Source organism: Myodes glareolus, chromosome 4 (assembly GCF_982192425.1).
Source record: "Myodes glareolus chromosome 4, mMyoGla1.1, whole genome shotgun sequence".
Classification (NCBI taxonomy): Eukaryota; Metazoa; Chordata; class Mammalia; order Rodentia; family Cricetidae; genus Myodes; species Myodes glareolus.
In genome coordinates, this window is record NC_142029.1 from 98,903,219 (window position 1) to 98,922,187 (window position 18,969).

The 18,969-nt window shown below is 43.8% G+C and overlaps 1 protein-coding gene across 2 annotated transcripts in view; it reads left to right on the top strand.

The window, feature by feature from the left end:
• Positions 1–18,076, top strand: part of Jam3 (junctional adhesion molecule 3) — a 54,882-nt gene extending 36,806 nt beyond the window's left edge. Inside the window, exons 1-9 of one of the 2 annotated variants that reach the window (XM_085689797.2) lie at positions 7,274–7,351; positions 11,842–11,907; positions 12,617–12,730; positions 13,662–13,814; positions 14,223–14,425; positions 15,319–15,418; positions 16,594–16,723; positions 16,807–16,861; positions 17,127–18,076. In XM_085689797.2, coding sequence (XP_085545923.1) covers positions 7,327–7,351; positions 11,842–11,907; positions 12,617–12,730; positions 13,662–13,814; positions 14,223–14,425; positions 15,319–15,418; positions 16,594–16,723; positions 16,807–16,861; positions 17,127–17,162 — 882 coding nt within the window. In that variant the 5' untranslated portion in view covers positions 7,274–7,326 and the 3' untranslated portion in view covers positions 17,163–18,076. Of the gene's footprint in view, positions 1–7,273; positions 7,352–11,841; positions 11,908–12,616; positions 12,731–13,661; positions 13,815–14,222; positions 14,426–15,318; positions 15,419–16,593; positions 16,724–16,806; positions 16,862–17,126 lie in introns of those variants that run through there. The other variant, XM_085689796.2, reaches the window with a different exon arrangement.
• The last annotated feature ends 893 nt before the right edge of the window (positions 18,077–18,969 follow it).

Genomic DNA, 18,969 nt, shown 5'->3' on the forward strand with positions numbered 1-18,969 from the left:
TTTTTTTCTCTACTTGTTTTGTTAATTAAAAGAACTGCTGAAATTTGCAACCAAAGTATCTCTTTCTCTTTTTTCAGGATTTGCATTAAGTTAGGTTCATGACTCTTAGAATTTTATGTTCCCGAAGAACCATTATTATTTAGATAACTTTCTTTACTGCCAACTTGGTTCCTGGTTCTTTGATTTTGTTGTTGTTTATGTGTGTGTGCTGGCATGATTTTATATGTAATATGTGTGTGTAGGAGTCTGTGGAGTCCAGATGAGGACATCAAGCTCACCACAACTGGAATTGCAGACGGTGAGTTACCTACAGTGTTGGTGCTGGGGCTTGAACCCAGGCCCTCTGTAAGAATAGTGCATGCTCTTACCTGCTGAGCCATCTCTCTGACTCATGCTTTAATATCTTGTTGTTTCTTCTGGTGATGCAAGGGTCGTCTTCTATTTAATGTGCTTCAGAAGCAGCCATTTCTCCAGTGTTTCCTGGATCCTGTTAGTAGAGAATGCCATTTAGAAAGCAAAGGTGCTTGCGCCTCTAGGCTCTCTGAGGAACAGGGCTAGGCAGTCCATGCATTTCTTTTGCTCTGTGCGTGCCCCTGTGTCTGTTTCTTCAGTTGTGTACATTACAGTAAAATGTGTATGCTGGTATCTCTTCTCATCCATCACAAAAGCTCGGATTGGCCCCGCACACTTACTTCTTCTCTCTTTGTAAGAAACTCGATTCTCTATCTACAACATGTTTTATTTGTATATAAAGAGGTTTTTTTTTTTTTTTTCTATCTGAGTTGCTAACCCACATTGCTGTTGGGTGAAGGATCAACAAGGGTGCAGCATCTTGCCAGAAAGTGCTTGTCACCCCAGGATCCCTGTGGATGAGGCACTGTTGTTTGGAGCAGTTTCCTTTGTCACATTCTGCCCTCTGTCTTAGCTTCCTAAACATCCTAGTTGATTCTTCTTTTAAGTTTCCACAAGGGGCTGGAGACATGGCTCAATGGTGAAGCCACTGGCTGCTCTTCCAGAGGACCCGGGTTCAATTCCCAGCCTCCACATGGCAGCTCACACCTGTCTGTAACTCCAGTTTCACTCTTACACAGACATACATGCAGGCAAAACACCAATGCACATAAAATAAAAATAAATAAAAAATAGTTGTAATTTTCGGAAACATGTTCCCATGCAGTAAAGCTCACTCTCTATGATCTCTGACTCCGACCTCTTGGCAAAGGCTTAGTCATGTGCTTGCTGTCGCAGTGCTGACCCCCAGACACTCCGTTCTGCCTCCTTTCTGCGTCTTATTTATTAAAGTACCTTATTTCATGAATACTGATAGTATACATTTTTAAGCCAAACCAAAAGAAAAAGTGCTATGGCATGGCTTTTGACATAAAAAGGATGTAGGTTAGGCAGGACTAAATTAATTAATTGAATTTTTTTTTTCAAGACAGGATTTCTCTGTAGCTTTGGAGCCTGTCCTGGAACTTGCTCTATAGACCAGGCTGGCTTCGAATTCACAGAGGTTCGCCTGTCTCTGCCTCTCGAGTGCTGGGATTAAAGGCGTGCGCCACCACTGCCCGGCAGTAGTTAATTGAATTATGCCACCTGAAATTAACAGCAAGGAAATCATCTAGGAATAGCATTGCTCTGTCTTCATTCTTGTTGGAATGGTCGCCTTCAGCATGGGGTCTTGAAGTTCCCTTTGAAATAGCACCTCTCACGTTCTTTTTTTTTTTTCTGCATGGGTACTTTATTTTTAATTTAAGAGAGAGCAGAGCAGTTTGTAAGAGTTTCATCTGCTGATTTGTCTTGCAGCGATAGTCTTTTTTTTTTTTTTTCCACCTCTCACGTCCTTATACATGGCAGAGCCATTTAAAGCCAGTGGGTGGGAGCTGACCAGCGGAAAGCAGCCAGAGCCTTTTGGTCAGATAGTCCAGAGCTTCCCACCATTGCCACTTGTAAATCACTTCAGTGTAGGAGGCTGATGGTGAAGTGGCTGGCGTTTTCTTTTCTACCTCTTTTAGAAATTTTTGTCATTCTTGCCTTTTTCTTACATTTATGAATTTAATCATTTATTCAGTGAGCTTTAGAGATTGAGTCATGGTTGTATATATGGCATTAAAGTGTTGAGTTTCCTCTTATATTGCCTGTTTCCTTAAACTAAATATAAAACTAAAATTTTTATTTTGAATTATTAGCTGTATTTTTGTTGACTACATTTAATTATATATTCTGTATTTGTATAATGTATGCACTGAATATACATGCATTTCTTTCATGCTTTAAATTAAAATATTGATAGTTTTATTTTGTTTATTTTCCTGTCATGAACCAAGGTCTCTCTACAGCCCAGGCAAGTCTCTCACTGGCTGTGCATTCAAAACTTACCTCGAATGGTCTTCCTTCTGCTCAGTATTCTAAGTACTGGAATTCTAGGTTCTGAGCTAGCACTGCTTGCTGGTTTGAATATTTTTCTTATTCATTGAGGAAAGAAAAATAAACATTGCTTTATCTGTAAAAATATAAATCAGTGGGGCTGGAGAGATGGCTCAGAGGTTAAGAGCACTGACTGCTCTTCTGGAGGTCGTGAGTTCAATTCCCAGCAACCACATGGTGGCTCACAGCCATCTGTAACGAGATCTGGTGCCCTCTTCTGGCCTGCAGGCATACACAGACAGAATATTGTATACATAATAAATAAATAAATAAATAAAAAATATAAATCAGTGGTCATGAGTTAGAAAAGATTTTCCTGTAATAGACTTGGTTGCATATATTCTTGTTCTGTGTTGGTGGAACTGACCTGAAGCTAAACTATACACATGAGAATTGAACTCCTCCCTCCCTCCCTCCCTTCTAAGAATCACTCTTAGTTTCCCCCATCCTTTAACATTTCAGTTACACTGGATAACTTTATACCATGTTCATTTTCTTTTAACATAACATAAAGCTGAAAGTCCTGCAGCTTGAATGTTTCTTGTTGCTATGACAATGAAATAAACTCTCATCCCTCTTTACAGTGGTCCATGGTTAGTTGAATTATCTTACCATGTTCAGTCTGGGAGCCATGAAGTGGCTATTCCATTCAAATTCTAAAGTAGGACCATGGCTCTCCACTGCCTTTGACTGCAGCACGAAGGCTGTTTCCATAACACCTCCGGAGGCTACCGAGACAGAGAGGGCCTGGAGAGTATAAACAGGATGGAAGACCATTGTGGAGTGTGTGCAGTTGGAATGGAAATATAACTTTAAATTATTCTTTGTAGCACATAGAGCGCATATTTTTGTCTTGGAATTCTGATACCAGCACTTGTAATGAGATGCAAACAGTGTTTACAGGACTGGGCTCACACAGAGAGTGGCTTTGTGCCAAGGTCTCCACTCAGGGCAAATGTTAGGGCTGATGTATTTGCAGATGAGGTGTTTTACAGGATAAGAATGTGCCTTGACACATGTTGTGTATTTAGTCATAACTGCTTGTCATGCCTCAGCACCTCCAAGATGAGTCTCATGGAAAAAGATGAGAGAATTGTATGTGTCTAAGCTCTCGAGCCAAGAACAGTATTCGCTAGGTCTGATTAGTCTGCTTTTAGAAAGGTGACAGTGCAGGGTTTGTACGAACACAGTGACCAGCCAAGTCTCTCTCCCTAGTGTGTTATGATTCCATTACTATTTCAGCGCAAAGCTAAACTCATGGTAAGCAAAGCAGGGGTGCCGTCTAGCTCTCTTGGTTGTATACTTTTTGAATGATTAAGAAAAAATGGGTATCATTAACCAGTTAGACCAGGCTTAGTAAAAGATGTGATGCTGTTATCCTGGGTCACTCTTTCTCTTCCTCCTCTATCTGTCTGCCTTTCTCCCCATTCCTGCTCCTGTCCTGGATCTTCTTTGCTCTTCATCTCTCCTTCGTTCTTCCTGGAAGAGCTTGTGGTGCAGATGCGAAGGCCATCATGTGGCTTGGCAGTTTGGTACTGAAGACTGTAGCACGGCTGTCCCCTGCTCTCTTGGTCTTTTCTCACAACTTCTCTGCCCACACTGCTCACTTCTCCCTCTACACACCCCAGACCTTCTTACAATTTGTAGAGCTACATGTTAGAGAAAAGAGAGGAGTGGGGCCGCTTCTTCCAGGACAGTTATTTCTGACATGCCAGTCTATTGCAGGCATTGCTAGACAGAGTTTTACTATTTTACTATTAATCATGTTTGTGCTTATGAAATCTCTGACAAAGCTGAGCAGTGGTGCTGCACACCTCTAATCTCAACACTGAAGAGGTCGAGGCAGAGAGGCAGGTCGATCTCTGTGAATTTGAGGCTAACCTGGTCTACAGAACGAGTTCCAGGGGTACAGAACTCTTTAAAAGAAAGGAAGGAAGGAAGGAAGGAAGAAATCAATCAACCAACCAATCAACCAATATTTGATGGTGGAGCTGGAGAGATGTCTCAGCAATCAAGAATGCATCCTGCTCTTACAGAGGACTTGAGTTTGGCACTCAACATCCACATCAGGTGACTCATAGTCACCTGTAACTCTAGTGCCATCTTTTGGACTCTGAATGTATCCTGTGCATCCTCCACCCCTCTCCATTTCTGTGATCCCTCCACCCCAACATATGCACATAATTAAAAATAAAAATCTTCTTCAAAAAACAAAACTTTGGTGACTTGAGATGGGAGACAGTGGAATCAAACGGAAGCAGCAGCTCATCTGATGGTTTCCTACTAACTTAACATGGAGATGTCAGAAGCCACTGCTCTGACTTGGCACTCTGAAATTCCATTGAAGAATTCTTCTGAGCGTAAGTACAGTGGAATCTCATACAGTATAGCCAGAGCATTAACATGGCAGCATCTTCAGAGAACATATCTCAGGAGAAGAGGTATGGTTAGGGATTGTCTTGTGAGAATATGAAAGCTGACATATTCAGAATTTATGATGCGGCGCTGCAGCCTGGTGACCCTGGAGAGACAGTGGTGCCACCAAGTCCAAAGACATTTTGCTGAAGAACTCCCTTTCCTATTGGGAGGACACTTTAATTCTATTTAGATCTGCAGTCGATTTTAGGATAAGATCTAATGATTCCACAAAATCCAGAGGTCCACATTTTAAATAGTAATGCTGTGCAAAAACACCCTCCAAGTTGACACATAAAATTAAATATCCAATCCAGATTTATGATTTATTTTTTAATCCCATTATGTTTGACTTGGCCTTTTAAATTTTATTTATTTATTTATTTTTATTTATTTATTTTTTTAAGACAGGGCCTTGCTCTATAGCCCAAGCTGACCTAAAACGCATTTTTGTCCTGCCCTGTGCTCCATGTGCAGCACCAGCCAGGCTTCTACTTTATCTCTCAGGGTCTGTTTGGTTCTACTGACATTTAGCATGGCCTTGATCACAGTGGGCGAGCATGGGCAGGGATCCATCCAGCTGTGCTGTGGCCAGCACCTGTTTTGAATGATTTATAGTCTGCTGTGTGTAGGCGAATAGTTCTGGACATAGTGTTTTGTGTCCTTTCTCCCTCAATTCTCGTCCTTAAATTCCTTGAAAGTTGAAGAATAAGCTGTGATATTGTTGAAAGAATGTTTTTTACTAAAACAAAGAACTAAAAAATGAAAACAACAACAACAAAAACCCTTTTATGTACGGTGGATTTTGCTGAGCAGGTATAAGCAAGCGCTCTGTTCTGATCAGCAAACATGTAGTTAATGTTGATGGCAAAGCCTGTGCGACCGCTTTATATTTAGACTGAGCCCCAGTGGGCCAGCAGTCCCACAGCGCTGTGCGCTTGAGTCCTGGTCAGGGGAAAGTTTCTTTTGAGCAGGAGACAAAGTGAACAGAATGTCAGAAGGCTAAATATAAATCCTTCGCGAGCTAGTCACACATAAACTAGTTTTTAGCCAACAACATACTGTAGATGGAAATATTTTTAAAAGAAAATTTTTATCTTGGTTTATAGTACTGAGTATAAATCCTAGTTAATGGAATTTACATGAAAAGCCAAGATTATTGATTTTTCTCTTTTAGCTGGCTCTGTAGGTAAATAATAGCCACTGTTAAAGATAGAATCCTTTTATCTCTTGTTATTGTAGCATTTTATTTGTGAGTCAGTCGATTTGGTCTACTGTTTTTATGACTTTAACTTCAAAAAAGAAAAGTAAAAAAGAAAATGGACAAAAAGAGATGCATAGTTTCATTGGGATTTTGAGCAGTGTTAACGTGGGCTGTTGAGTTTGGACCTTCGCTGCAGCTCCTGGGACACCCAGCCAGAGTCAGCCCTCTGCTGCACTGTGTGTGGGCTGAAGCTCAGCATCCCCCACTTCGCTTTAAGTCTGCTTTTGTCATATTTTACATTGTTGGTTGGCTTTGCTTGAGGTCCTAGAAGCATTTGATAGCCAGCAACTCTCTGGGATGGTAAGCGGAAGCATGGGCATCGCCGTGCTGGGCAGCAGGCTGTTTTTGAGCGCAGCTGCGTGACTGCTCAAGGCTTCTAGGTAGCACTGCGTGTAGTGGCTCCAGGCATGCTCCGTGAGACCTCAAGCTGTGGACGTTCCAAGGAACCAGGGGCAGTTGGGCAGTGGTTCTTTTAAAATCGCCTCTTAAAATTAACTATTTTAGTTAGCATAGTGGGTGTCACCATGATGTTTTCATACATGCATGTCATTGTACGTTGCTCATATCTGCCCCTCCTGCTTTCCCCTACCTTATCCCTTTCCATCCCCTAATAGCCCCCTGCTCCTGACATTTCTCCCTGTCATATATATGAGAAAATATACACTATTTTTTTCCTTTTACCCTGTTTCCTCTTCTCACCTCTTTAGACTTCTTCCAATGTCATGTGAGTGTGCGCACGCACACATGCGTTTGTGTAGCTGCATAAGAGAGAAAACGTGCTGTCTTTCTGAGTCTTGCTTAGACTTTTTGCTCAGAACTTTAAATGAGTAAAGAAGGGTCACAGTATGTCTTCCCCCAATTCTGTCCCCAGACCCTGGCAGAATCTCTAGGTCTTCCAGCACCAAGGGAGGAAACTGCAGTTGTTGTCCACAGCTCTACGATTGTTCCAGATGAGGAAAGGGAAGGGGAAGCGAAGAATACGCAGCTTGAGGTGCTCTGGCAATGAGGAAGGGCGTTGTGAACGTCAGCGCACCCACATTTCCTCCCTTCCCTTATCGGCAGTATCTTGTGGGCTCCCTGCGCTCCCCCTTAACTTAGTTCCATGTCTTCAGCAGGAGGAAGAGGTGTTGGGTTGAAGATGACGGAACTGCACATCACCCCAAAGCCTTTTTAAGGCCACTTCCCTGCAAACTCATCTAAAAAGAGGTCTCAGTAAAACAATGGTCTATCAATTTAGACTTCAAGGTCTGATTTATGTTTTCCTTTTAGTAGAAAATCTCTGTTTACATGTATCTGTTGCTGTCTATTTCTGAGTGGATTTTAGCAGTATGTTTTCTACAAGAAAATGTATGAAATAAATCAGGAAGTAGGAATGACAAGTCCCAAACCCCTGGCCTGTAGTCTTGTCTGTCCCTGTTGTCACTAATGTCCCTAGGCTCTGTTCCCCTGCCTAGAAGTACACGCCGTACTCTTTAAACTCAAGAATACCAGGAGGTGGAGTCAGTATTGAGAACGTGTTGTTAGCTAGCCCCAGTGCTGCACAGATGTACAGCTCATTAGAATCCCAGCAGCGCTGTGTGCGTCCTTGCCCTACTCCATCGCCTGTCAAAGTACTGGGGGAGGGGACCAGTGTCTGCTCGTTCTTTTCTTTACAGTAAGGATCACTCTGCAGCAGGATGGTAACTTCCTTTCGCAAAATAGTCAGCTGACCTACAAGAAGCAAACCATCCTAGTTGGTACCTGTCAAAATGCTGCTGTCTGTAAGTTTAGGTCTTATTTCTGGTCTGTCTTCTCTGCACACTGCTGACAGGCTCCTCATATGTGGAATTTTAGACTCCATGGCTGGCGGATTTTCACATGGCATACCTTCCCCTGACTTTTTGCAGAAAAAGCACAAATTCTGCTCGTGGGTATAAATGTCCAGAAGGATGGAATGCTGGTGTTTCTCGGAGTTAGCATCTTAACCAGAGGCTATGAACACGAGGCAGCGGCCTGAGGCCCTCTGAGCTGCGCAGCTGCTTTTGCTCTGCTCAGACTTAAGGATGCCAGCTTTTCTCTGGCTCGCTCTCATTGTGTTACCGACCACCTGTGTCTGGGGCATCTAGGATGTCCTTGCCTTTGGACCATTGTAGCTTTTGGGAAATAAGTGGATCGATCATAGGCGGGGTTTCCAGACGTTTATCACCCCTCCTTCACTCCTCTTTTTTGAGACAGGGTCTCGTTCTGTAGCCCCAGTTGGCCCTGAATTTTCCATGTATTATAGTCTGGCCTCAAGTCCTTGATCCTCCAGCCTCACAGCTCCTGGTGCTGAATCACAGGCTTGGTGCTTCATTGCTTTCTTTTTATTTAATTGTTTTAAGATAATTTTTTATTTTTTGAAAATGTCACACATTTATACAATGTATTTTGATTACATCCATATATCACGACCTCCTTCCAGCACCACACCCTGTTACCTCTACACTAGTTCCCTACAGCTTCATGTCCTCTCTTTGTTACTGCTGTTATTAATAACCCTGAGGCAAACTGGTGCTCCCCATATCCACACGAGGGTGTAGCCATCCCTTGGGACATGAGCAGCTGTATCCCCCAAAGGAAGTTTGACTCTTTTTCTCTCAGAAGCCATCAACTGCCAAGACTTCCTTTACTAAGAATGGGGCCTTAGGCCCTTCCCAGTCCAGATTGGAATGTTGATTGGCTTGATCTTGTACGGGTCTTGTGCCAGTAACCACAGCTGCTGTGACCCCGTGAATGCAAAGCCGTGTCGTATCCAAGGGTGAGCACTTCACATCTCTCTTCTCCGGCCGCTGGTGTTTATGGTCTTCCCACCTCTTTTGTGAAGTTTCCTGAGCTTTGGATGGTGTAACATTGATACAGATGATGCATGCATAGCTGAACATTCATAATTCTTTGTACTTGGCACTGTCCACTGCAAAATGAAGCTTCTCTGTCCAAGGTTGAGAGCAGTAGAAATCCATGGCCATGAACAAAAATCTATAGAAAGTAGTTTGACAACATGGTCATTTAGCAAAAGAACAGCTGTAGGATTTCCAAGTCATAAGCCTTTGACTAGGTGTATAGTATTAGGCACAAAACACCTCCCGCGGAGCAGGTTACTCCCATAACAGTCATGCCGTTATCATACCAGTGGCCATATCTTGCAGGAAGTCCGTGTTGTAGCACACAGTGCCCAGCACTTAGTCAAACTGTTGGTGTCTTTTCTCCTTAGCACCCTGCTTGGCACCTTCTGGTACAGTGTAAGCTAGTTTCCTGGTGGATTTGAGTTGATAGTTTGAGTTGCTTTCTTTATATCCTTCATCCAAAGCTAGTGGTGTCTTTAGCAAGAGGGTCTTACATTAATTAGTGGACAACTAAGAGCAATGGCAGTGGCCTGTGTTGATCTGAGTGCCTCTGAGGCCGCTATGACCATTAACTCATAGAGAGGTTTATATTAGACCATAGTAGCAGGTCTGTGTGGGAATTTTCTTTATTATTGATTGCTATGGGAGGGCCCAGCCCATTGTGGGACCTTGTGAGGGTGGTCCTGAGGCACAGAAGAAGAGCAGGTGAGCAAGCCATGAGGAACAAACCAGTAAACAGTACCCTCCATGGCTTCTGCTTCAGTTCCTGCCTTGATGTCCCTCAGGGATGACGTGTGAAAGGATTTGTAAGATGAAATAAATCCTTCCCTTCCCAAGTTGCTTTGGTGATAGGGTTTTATTACAGAAATGGAAACCCAACCTAAGATACTAAGTGCCATTTAAAAATAAAATGTAAGCTAGAGAGAGAATTTGGTCAATCAGGTGCTTGTCTTGAAAGCATCGAGGATGCAAGTTATCTCTCTAGAGTCATAACTCTCGCCTTATATTCTTTAGATTATAAGACATAGAGGTTTATGGTAGGCACACATATCCGTTGGCCTTTGTGAAAATCGACATTGTCAGCACTGTAGCTACTCCGGTGCCTAGACAGCAGTCCTGGAGTTCACGATGTTGTCTGCTCTGGTGTTTACACCACACTAATAAGTCTCCCCATCTCATTATATTCTGCCTTTCTCTGTCTTCTTGTGACTCTCAGCGTGCTACCTCACTTCCATACTTTAACTCATACTCACTATAAAAGGGACTGATTTAGTTGTTCAGGCTCTTACGAGTCACCTCAGGAGACCCTGTGGTCATCTTTGGGAGATCTAAATCCCTCAAAACCAATTTTAGTTTGTCATCTAAATCAGAGCAACCATACCAAAAGAACTATTAGTGGTGACTTCCATTAGAAGGAACTTGGGTGGGCTTGGCAGTGCGTCACATGTTACTCCCCACAGATGAGCCACTGGGAGCTTTTAGATCGAAGGAGAAATAGTGGTATACTTGCAGTATTTTCTGCTGGCCCTCAGGAAGGGCAGCTCGTGGTTACCCCAAACCAGATTATCTTCAGGTGTCTTGGTTCTGCAGCCTTCCAAAGAAGTAGCAGCAGCTCAGGTATATTCTGATTCTGCTTTCCACCACCTTTTATTCAACCCTTCCAGACTTTTGCTAAAATGGGAGTGAATTCTCAGTAAATAAGGAAGTGAAGGGCTAGAGAAATGGCTCAGTGGTTAAGAGCACTGACTGCTCTTCCAGAGGACCCGGGTTCAATTCCCAACACCCACATGGCAGCTCACAACTGTCTGAAAATCCCGTTCCAGGGGATCTGACACCTTCACACCAATGCACATAAAATAAAGATAAGTAAATCATAAAAATTTTAAAAAAATAAGGAAATGAACACACATCAGACTCATTGTATAGCACAAAGGAAATAATGGATTGTCATGGCTAGCAACCTACTAATGTGGAAGGAGTGAGAATGCAAATGGTGTTCTAGAGGAATTCCATGTTGTCTCCAAGTGTTAGGTTCAAGACTTGTAATTCTTAGTCTGAACTCTTAGCAGCTCACAGCGCTGTCTTTAGCCACAGAGTAAGCCAGTATCCTGAACCATCAGTAAATGTTTCTATGTCAAAACACTCTTGAGGAATGACAACTTTTCTTAGAGGCTAGCAGCTGAAGGACAGCATTTTATAGGTGGTTTATTATCTCTGTGAGATTGGTTGGAAAATGTTGAGACTGTGGAGGTAGCGTATCTTCATTCCATCAAGTCTACAAACTTAGCTGCATGGAACTCACTACACTGTTACCTGTCTCACGTCACTTAAGTCTGGTGTGAACTTCTCCATGTACTAGATGCACTGGGCTAGATGGACATACAGTAAGGCAGACTCTGAGTTGGCTGATCACTGCACCAAAGAGGGATGCGGCCATCCTGAAGGGGAGGCTTCAGGTCATGGGTTTTTTAACCGTGCTGTGCCATCAGGATTGCCTTTATAGGACTTGACACCTAGAGAGAAAGGCAAGGCAGGGGAGGAATGGCAGAGGCCCACAGTCCGTATGAGAGATGGCAAAGCATCAATAAAGATGTGCTTGGGAAGGCTTTAGCATTCTAAGGGCTTTGTCTGGGATGGAGAAGGAAAGCGGCTTAAAGTGACTTCTCTTTCTCTTGGTTCCTCCAGGGGCATACTGAAAGAAAAGCATCACTTCTGGTTGTCTCTAAGAGACTGGTTAGGATGTATTTTCCATCCCCTGTGTGTTGTGGCAGACATCCACATCTACGTGGAAGGAAAAGCTGTGGCCTCCACCCAGTGTTCCTTGCTGTGTTGGGGCTGTAGAGTATCTAATTTTACTTTTGCTTTCCTCTTCAGGCTGCTTGATAGAGGCGGTGAATCTCAAATCCAGCAACCGAAACCCAGTGGTACATGAATTTGAAAGTAAGTTCAAATAAAAAGAGTGGAATGGGCCCCCTGGTGGACATTGGGGAGCTCTGCAGCCAACCCAATACCTGTTCCTCTATTATGATTATTTAATTAAATAAACAAATGTATTTATACATTTGTTTGTTTTAGACAGGATCTCACTGTTTAGCCCTGGCTGACCTGGAACTCACAGAGACCTACCTACCTGCCTCTGCCTTCCAAGTGCTAGGATTAAAAGTGTCCACTACCATATCAAACCTATTATCATTTAAAAAGATATTTATTTTATTTGTGACTGTGTGTCTGTCTGTGCACATATTGGGGGGAGGCTGCAGAAGCTAGAAGGGCTCCTTGGATCTCTAGGAGCTGGAGTTACAGGTTGCTGTGTGCTGGACATTGAACTGCTCTCTGCAAGAGCAGTAAGTGCTCTTAACCACTGGGCCACCCCTCCAGCCCCTACCCCCTACATGGAATGGTGAAGAATGTTCATGCTGGCTATTGTGTATGAGTAGATTAGTGTGTACTCCGTGGTTTCTATTTGGTGCCATCTGTTTCCTGCCTATCACTGTGCCTGCACAACAAAGAAATCTCAGATCATAGATTCAGCGTCTTTAAAGGAAGGTGTATTCCCTATAGTGTAATCCTCACTAATTTTTATGGCAAAAAAATCATCTCGGAATCCTGGGAAAATTAAGCTTATACCTTTTCTCCCGCTGCTCATTAGGTGTGGAATTGTCTTGTATCATTACGGACTCACAGACAAATGACCCTAGGATTGAATGGAAGAAAATCCAAGGTGGTCAAACCACATATGTGTATTTCGACAACAAGATTCAAGGTACGACCCCATCGTCCTCTGTGCTACTTACTTCTCTTTTGTCCACAGACTCCGGGATTCATTCACAGCAGAGAGTTACCGAAGACTGCTAACCTGCACTTGCAGTTAGGACCGTTCTGATTTTCTTGTGAAAATTTCAACTTTAGCATTGATATTTTGAGCTTCCCTGTACCTTTAAGATGCAGATTGAACAGTAGCAGCTCATTAGTAAAGACATCTAATCTCTGCACAACCTGCCTGTCTGAGAAGTCACAGCAAACAGCTTCCTTAGCCTTGTTGTTATGGCCCATGGCAGATAAAGTGTGAGCAAGTGACAAAAGGATCATCACAGAGCTGCACTGCTCGGTGTGGAGGGCGGGGTCTCCCTCCACTGGCTGGGCGGGACTAACATAAACTGCCATGGGATATCCGGGAGGAGGAGGAGAATGAGGGCCAGGTGTCTGGAGGTAGGCTGCGGAGTGCTGGGTAACCAGACAAGATAGCAAGTGTGGCATGGTGGGAGATGTGGTGGCGGGAAAGGATGCTGCATATGGACACACAGAAGCCAGGAAGACCATAGCCGATGAGAAGAGCTGCAGCCAGAGAGGGAAATGAGGAAGACATGAGGTATTCTAGCTGTCAGACAAATCAGGACAGTAGATAATCCCCATCCTTTGTGGATTTTGTTTTTTAATGTTTATTTGGTTCTCCTTCTAGTGGAAATTCTCTCTTGGAGATAATAAAGAGAAGGCTCCTGGCTTTATCTTAAATACCAGTTATTATTTTTGATGCTCAGGTCGCATATGGGAAGAAGTCAGTGGCCCAGTGCACACACACATCACTTCTTTCATCTGGGAACGGTACAGAAAGTAGACTGCAATCTATTTGATCTGGCATGAAGTCCAGCCCCACACTGTCTTCCAGTGGTTAGCAACTTGTGTCTTTTTCCCAGGGGACCTGGCAGGTCGTACAGATGTGTTTGGAAAAACTTCATTGAAGATCTGGAATGTGACACGGTCGGACTCAGCCATCTATCGCTGTGAGGTCGTTGCTCTAAATGACCGAAAAGAAGTCGATGAGATTACCATTGAGTTAATTGTGCAAGGTGGGAACCCATCAATGTAAAGCACCTTACGAGTCCTTAGCTCTAGAGAGCAGCTCATATTTTGATTTCATTCTTCCAGAGCTGCATTCATGGGGCTCTCTGCAGTTTGGAGAGGGGAGATAGTGAGGCTGACAGGAGCTGGTGGGAAGGGTGGGAAGACTGGAGACGGTGGCAGGGCTCCTGGTGTGCTCCTTACCAGCCTAGGGCCCTGCCTTTGCAGTCTCCTTTTCAGTTTACTCCTGAAGGCGGGAGGACTGGAAACTGGGATTGGACACACGGGGTGGAATGAGCTCCAATAGCAGGCAGCCTGCAGATGAGCTGTGGTCTTTGGAGCTGGTTTACTACCCTGGGTTTTGTTAGGAAGGGCTTCCACTGAAATTTAAACACCGACCTGTATTTTACCCGCAGTGAAGCCGGTGACCCCTGTCTGCAGAGTACCAAAGGCTGTGCCCGTAGGCAAGATGGCGACACTGCAGTGCCAGGAGAGCGAGGGCTATCCCCGGCCTCACTACAGCTGGTACCGCAATGATGTGCCACTGCCTACAGACTCCAGAGCCAATCCCAGGTTCCAAAACTCCTCATTCCTTGTGAACGCCGAGACAGGCACTCTGGTAAGAGCTCCTCGAAAGTGAGGACTCAGATGCGTTTGTTGCAGCCTTGGATGCTTTAAGGAAACCTGTACAGCTAGAAAAAAACCAAAGGGCAAGCAAACAAATGGGTGATTATTAGAATCCTAGTTTGAATGATCAGTCAAACAGGTAAATCAGCATGTGAGGGAAATGTGATTACTGGGCAGATGTTTGATATTAAACAATTATTAACACAATTATATTGTGATTATAATTCTTCAGTCCTTATCATACAGAGTAGTGGTTCTCAACTTGGGGGTTGAATGACCCTTTCACGGGGGTCACCTGAGACCATCAGAAAACACAGATATTTATATGAACATTTATAACTGTAGCAAAATTATAGTTATAGAGTAGCAATGAAAACAGTTTTATGGTTGGGGGTCACCACAACATGAGCAATGGGATTAAAAGGTCAAAGCATTAGGAAGGTTGAGAACCACTGATATAGAGATATATACTTAGGGATAACACATACCTGGAATTTACTTCATAATAACCTACTGGTAGTGAGAGGCCACATGGGAGACAAAAAGAAAGAAAAAAAGGCTTGGTCAAGCAGCAGAGGACATGCTGCCCTTGAGGCCCTTCTCAGAGAGGGTTGTCTTGGCTCCTATACCCAGCTGCATGCAGTGATCAGGTGAATCGCGAAGGATATTTGGTACTAAGGAGAGTGATTAGGATTGCTTTGACTTCACAATGAAAGTGAAGCTGGCTTCTCTGTATCCTGGAGGTGAGGATCACGTGCCAGGGAAGCCATAGGAAGGCCACAACAGATGAGCTGACTACGCTGTGGTCTCCTCAGGCCTTTGCCAGCCTTGGTGTCTGTCTCTCTGTCCTGTTGAGTGAAGTAATACTTGTTATTTTTGAAACAGGTTTTCAGTGCTGTCCACAAGGACGACTCTGGGCAGTACTACTGCATTGCTTCCAATGACGCAGGCGCATCCAGGTGTGAGGGGCAGGACATGGAAGTCTGTGAGTCACTTGAGATTACACTGGAGTCTGGGGATTGAATAGGACATTTGGGGACAAATGCTAGATGTCAGTTTAGCTAATAATCATTCTGCCATGTGTCAGTTTTCCTCTGGAGCTGACAGGGACTCATCAGATCCAATGGAGCCTGAGGATTGTATGTATGAAAAAGCACAGGATCTAAGTATGTAGATCCTCAGACAAGCTTCCGGACAGCTTTGGATGTTGGCAACACAGTCATGGAACTTTCACAGGGTGTAATAAACTCTTTGGAAAATGATTGAGGTGTCAAAACCCAGTTGTATGGAGAATCTGACAGGCTTCTAAGAATTTAGTCTGTCATAGTAGCTAGGTTTTCAGGAAAAGCACCATGCGTTTCCCTGTTCAGTGATGTCATCTCTTGGGAGTGGGCTCACGGGAGGAAGCGGATAGACTGAGTTGAGCCACATGGGAAGCTTGTCAAATTATCAGTTGTGGCCACCCCTAGGGCAGTGGTTTCTGTAGCCTGTTGGTGGACTGCTACACACAGGGCCCAGGGACCACCCGAAATTGCTGGAAGTGTCTGTGTACATGTAGCATTCTGGTGTCTTACCTGCCAAGTTTGGGGAATTCCTTTAGGGGCATTTGCTGTTGTAGAAAGGTTTCCTGCATTCTTCGTGCATCTTTGTTTACATAAAGGAAATAAACTACTAGACCTCCCCCTGGATCTTGCAGGGGTTCTAAGAGGGCCGAGGATAGGCAGCCAGTGAAGGGAAAGGGCAGGTTTGCACCTAACCATTTTTATACCTAAGATTTGAAGCTTTTTTTCCAAGTAGCCCCAGGTAATCTACAGCAAGGGCAGGCCACATAAATTAGGAAGGTTAATTGCCTTAGGGCTCCTGGCTCTTAATTCTACAGAAATATAGCCATTTCTCCATGAGGAATATCTACAAGATCTTAAAGCCTTTTCCACACTGGTAAACTTCTCAATGGCTTTGAGTGTGACTAGCATGTTTCACAATCAGGGATTGCGGTAGCCTTTATCTACTAAGCCAGAGAGATGTTAAGAGTCAGTTTTCTCTTTTGGATAAAGTAGGGGCAAATGGGGTAGGGTGGCGGTAGGGGTTGGAAAGGTGACCTAAGAAAGTCCAGGTCTTTTGAATGATCATACCATCTCTGTCCATAAACCTTTTCTGTAGATGATCTGAACATTGCTGGGATTATTGGGGGAGTCCTGGTTGTCCTTATTGTTCTTGCTCTGATCACGATGGGCATCTGCTGTGCATACAGACGCGGCTGCTTCATCAACAGTAAACAAGATGGAGAAAGGTATGCCTGCCTTGTCTGAAGGTGAAGTTCAGGCTTGCGTTAACAAATCGGCACACTACTGAATGGTCCTCTTCTGTTCACAGTTATAAGAGCCCAGGGAAGCACGACGGAGTTAACTACATTCGGACAAATGAAGAGGTAAGAGAGCAGAAAACCCATGCCAGGAAACCCAGTGGATCTCAAGGTACCTGGGAGTTATAGTGCACCCTGAGCTCCTTGGCCGTCATGGTAACTCCTTCCTTGTGGGTTCACAGTGCTAATGCGGTTTACTTACTTTCCTCTGCTAGTACTGCCCTGGTTTCCTCTTTGGGCGGCATGGTTAGCCTACATTTGATTTGATCAGTGTCTCTTACACTACTCACCAGAGCCCCTGAATTGTTGGTTCTTTGTGCTGTCTTTCCAGGGTGACTTCAGACACAAATCGTCCTTTGTCATCTGAGACTCGATGGCTGGAAGAGTATTGCAAATACCTCTACTGGAGACTGGTCAAGGGTGCTGCGAGCCCAGGGCACCTACAGAGCGCCATGCAGAAGCTTTTTGTTTTGGCCAAAGTCGACTCCTTCTTTGCTCTTTAACAAGCCACATGAATAAAAGAAATCCTCCTGAAGATGGGCATAGTAACCTAGATTGTTGCTAGCCTTTTCCCCTTAGAGGGACTAGAATGATCTTCAAGGCCTTTCTGTTACCAGTTCTCTTGTGCAGGAAAACATGGACCGTTCCTTGACCCCAGGTTGTTTGGAAGCCAGGAGAAGATGAGGGGCCGGGCTGCAGCAGCAGCTGTGTGAGCTTGCCTGTGATGGTGTCCCAGGAAGGTTTCAGGCAGTCAGTGCCTTGCTCTCTGGACCCTGACCCACCGTGTTGCCTCTGTTGATTGGCCAGTATTTTCATGTCCATCCTGGAGAATCTATTTGGATCAACATTTTATAAAAACCCAAATCAGAAAGGTAAAATTGCTTGCTGGAACGAGAGTTCTTACCCAGAGAACTCTTGTTCCCAAGAGCTGCCAGGATTTAGGAGAACCTGTCTTAAGTTAAGTCTGAAATGGTACTGAAGTCTGCTTTTCTATTGATCTTGCTTATTTTATAAAATTTTAACATTCTAAATTTTTGCTAAAGATGTATTTTGATTATTGAACATTTCTATATAAACTGTAAATATATTGCCGCACAGTATTTCAAAACGTATTTTTTTAAGAGTTCAATTTAAGATTAGAAGGCTTGGGCTACTAGTGTTCAACTGGAAACTACCAGTAATAAAAGTCTTTTAAGGAATTCTCTTTGTTCACAAAACGTTTTAGCATTTTTCTTAAGAAAACCACTGTTGCTTAGGAAACCATTAAAGACTTTCAATCTAGTCATGTTTGTATCTTTCTGTATAAAGAAACCCTGGGAACTCCTGGGCTAGTTTTGAATGGCCTCTTCCTGAGATTTCCTGTTCCCAGAGAGGTACGATGCAGGCAAAGCTGGATGGTTCCTGGGGTTAGTTCACTGCTCATGGTCACTAACTCGTGTAGGATGGAATGTCCCTTACAGCCTGCACAGCCCTGGTCTCAGCTCTGTACCTGCATCCAAATGTTCATTGGTGGTATTCTGGGCTGTGCAATGCTTGTTGGTCTTAGGTGGGAAGCTGAGGAAGGCTGGTGGCCAGTGGCATCCCAGTCTTTGGGTATGGTGACAGAGCTCAATCTGTTCTGGAAAGGTCATAAGACAAAGGCAGTGTAGTTGTTTTTAAAATTCATTTTAATTATTTGTTTAGTTGATAAGTGCATCCAAGGCCAAAGGCAATTTGAAAGCGAACCTGTCAACCCCAGTAATATTTAAAAAGATTCTACTGTTCTCTTTGTTGTGATGAAAGTGGCCAACACTGCAGGCTGTCTCCCCCATGACAAGCCCTTGTGTCCAGCCCAGCTCTTTGAAGCCAGGCAGAAAGTACAGCCAAGGTACAGAGCCCAATGGTGAGCAAAGTGAAATACCTGACCAAAAGCAGTTTTCTAATTTTTATTTTAAATCTTTTATCTACCTGAGACACTACTCATTTTATGGGACATTAAAAACACTATTCAGAAGCCTTTATTCTTCAGGAACAGACGTCCTTGGTCTCAAACACTTTACCATGCTAGATCAGGATGTAAAGTGGTTTGAAGCCAGGGGCGTCTAAAGGAGTTCCTAATCCTACCTTGTACCCAGAGAGGTTTTTATGGAGGAGCTAGCCACTTTGTGATCTTAATATTTTTTTATACTTCTGCA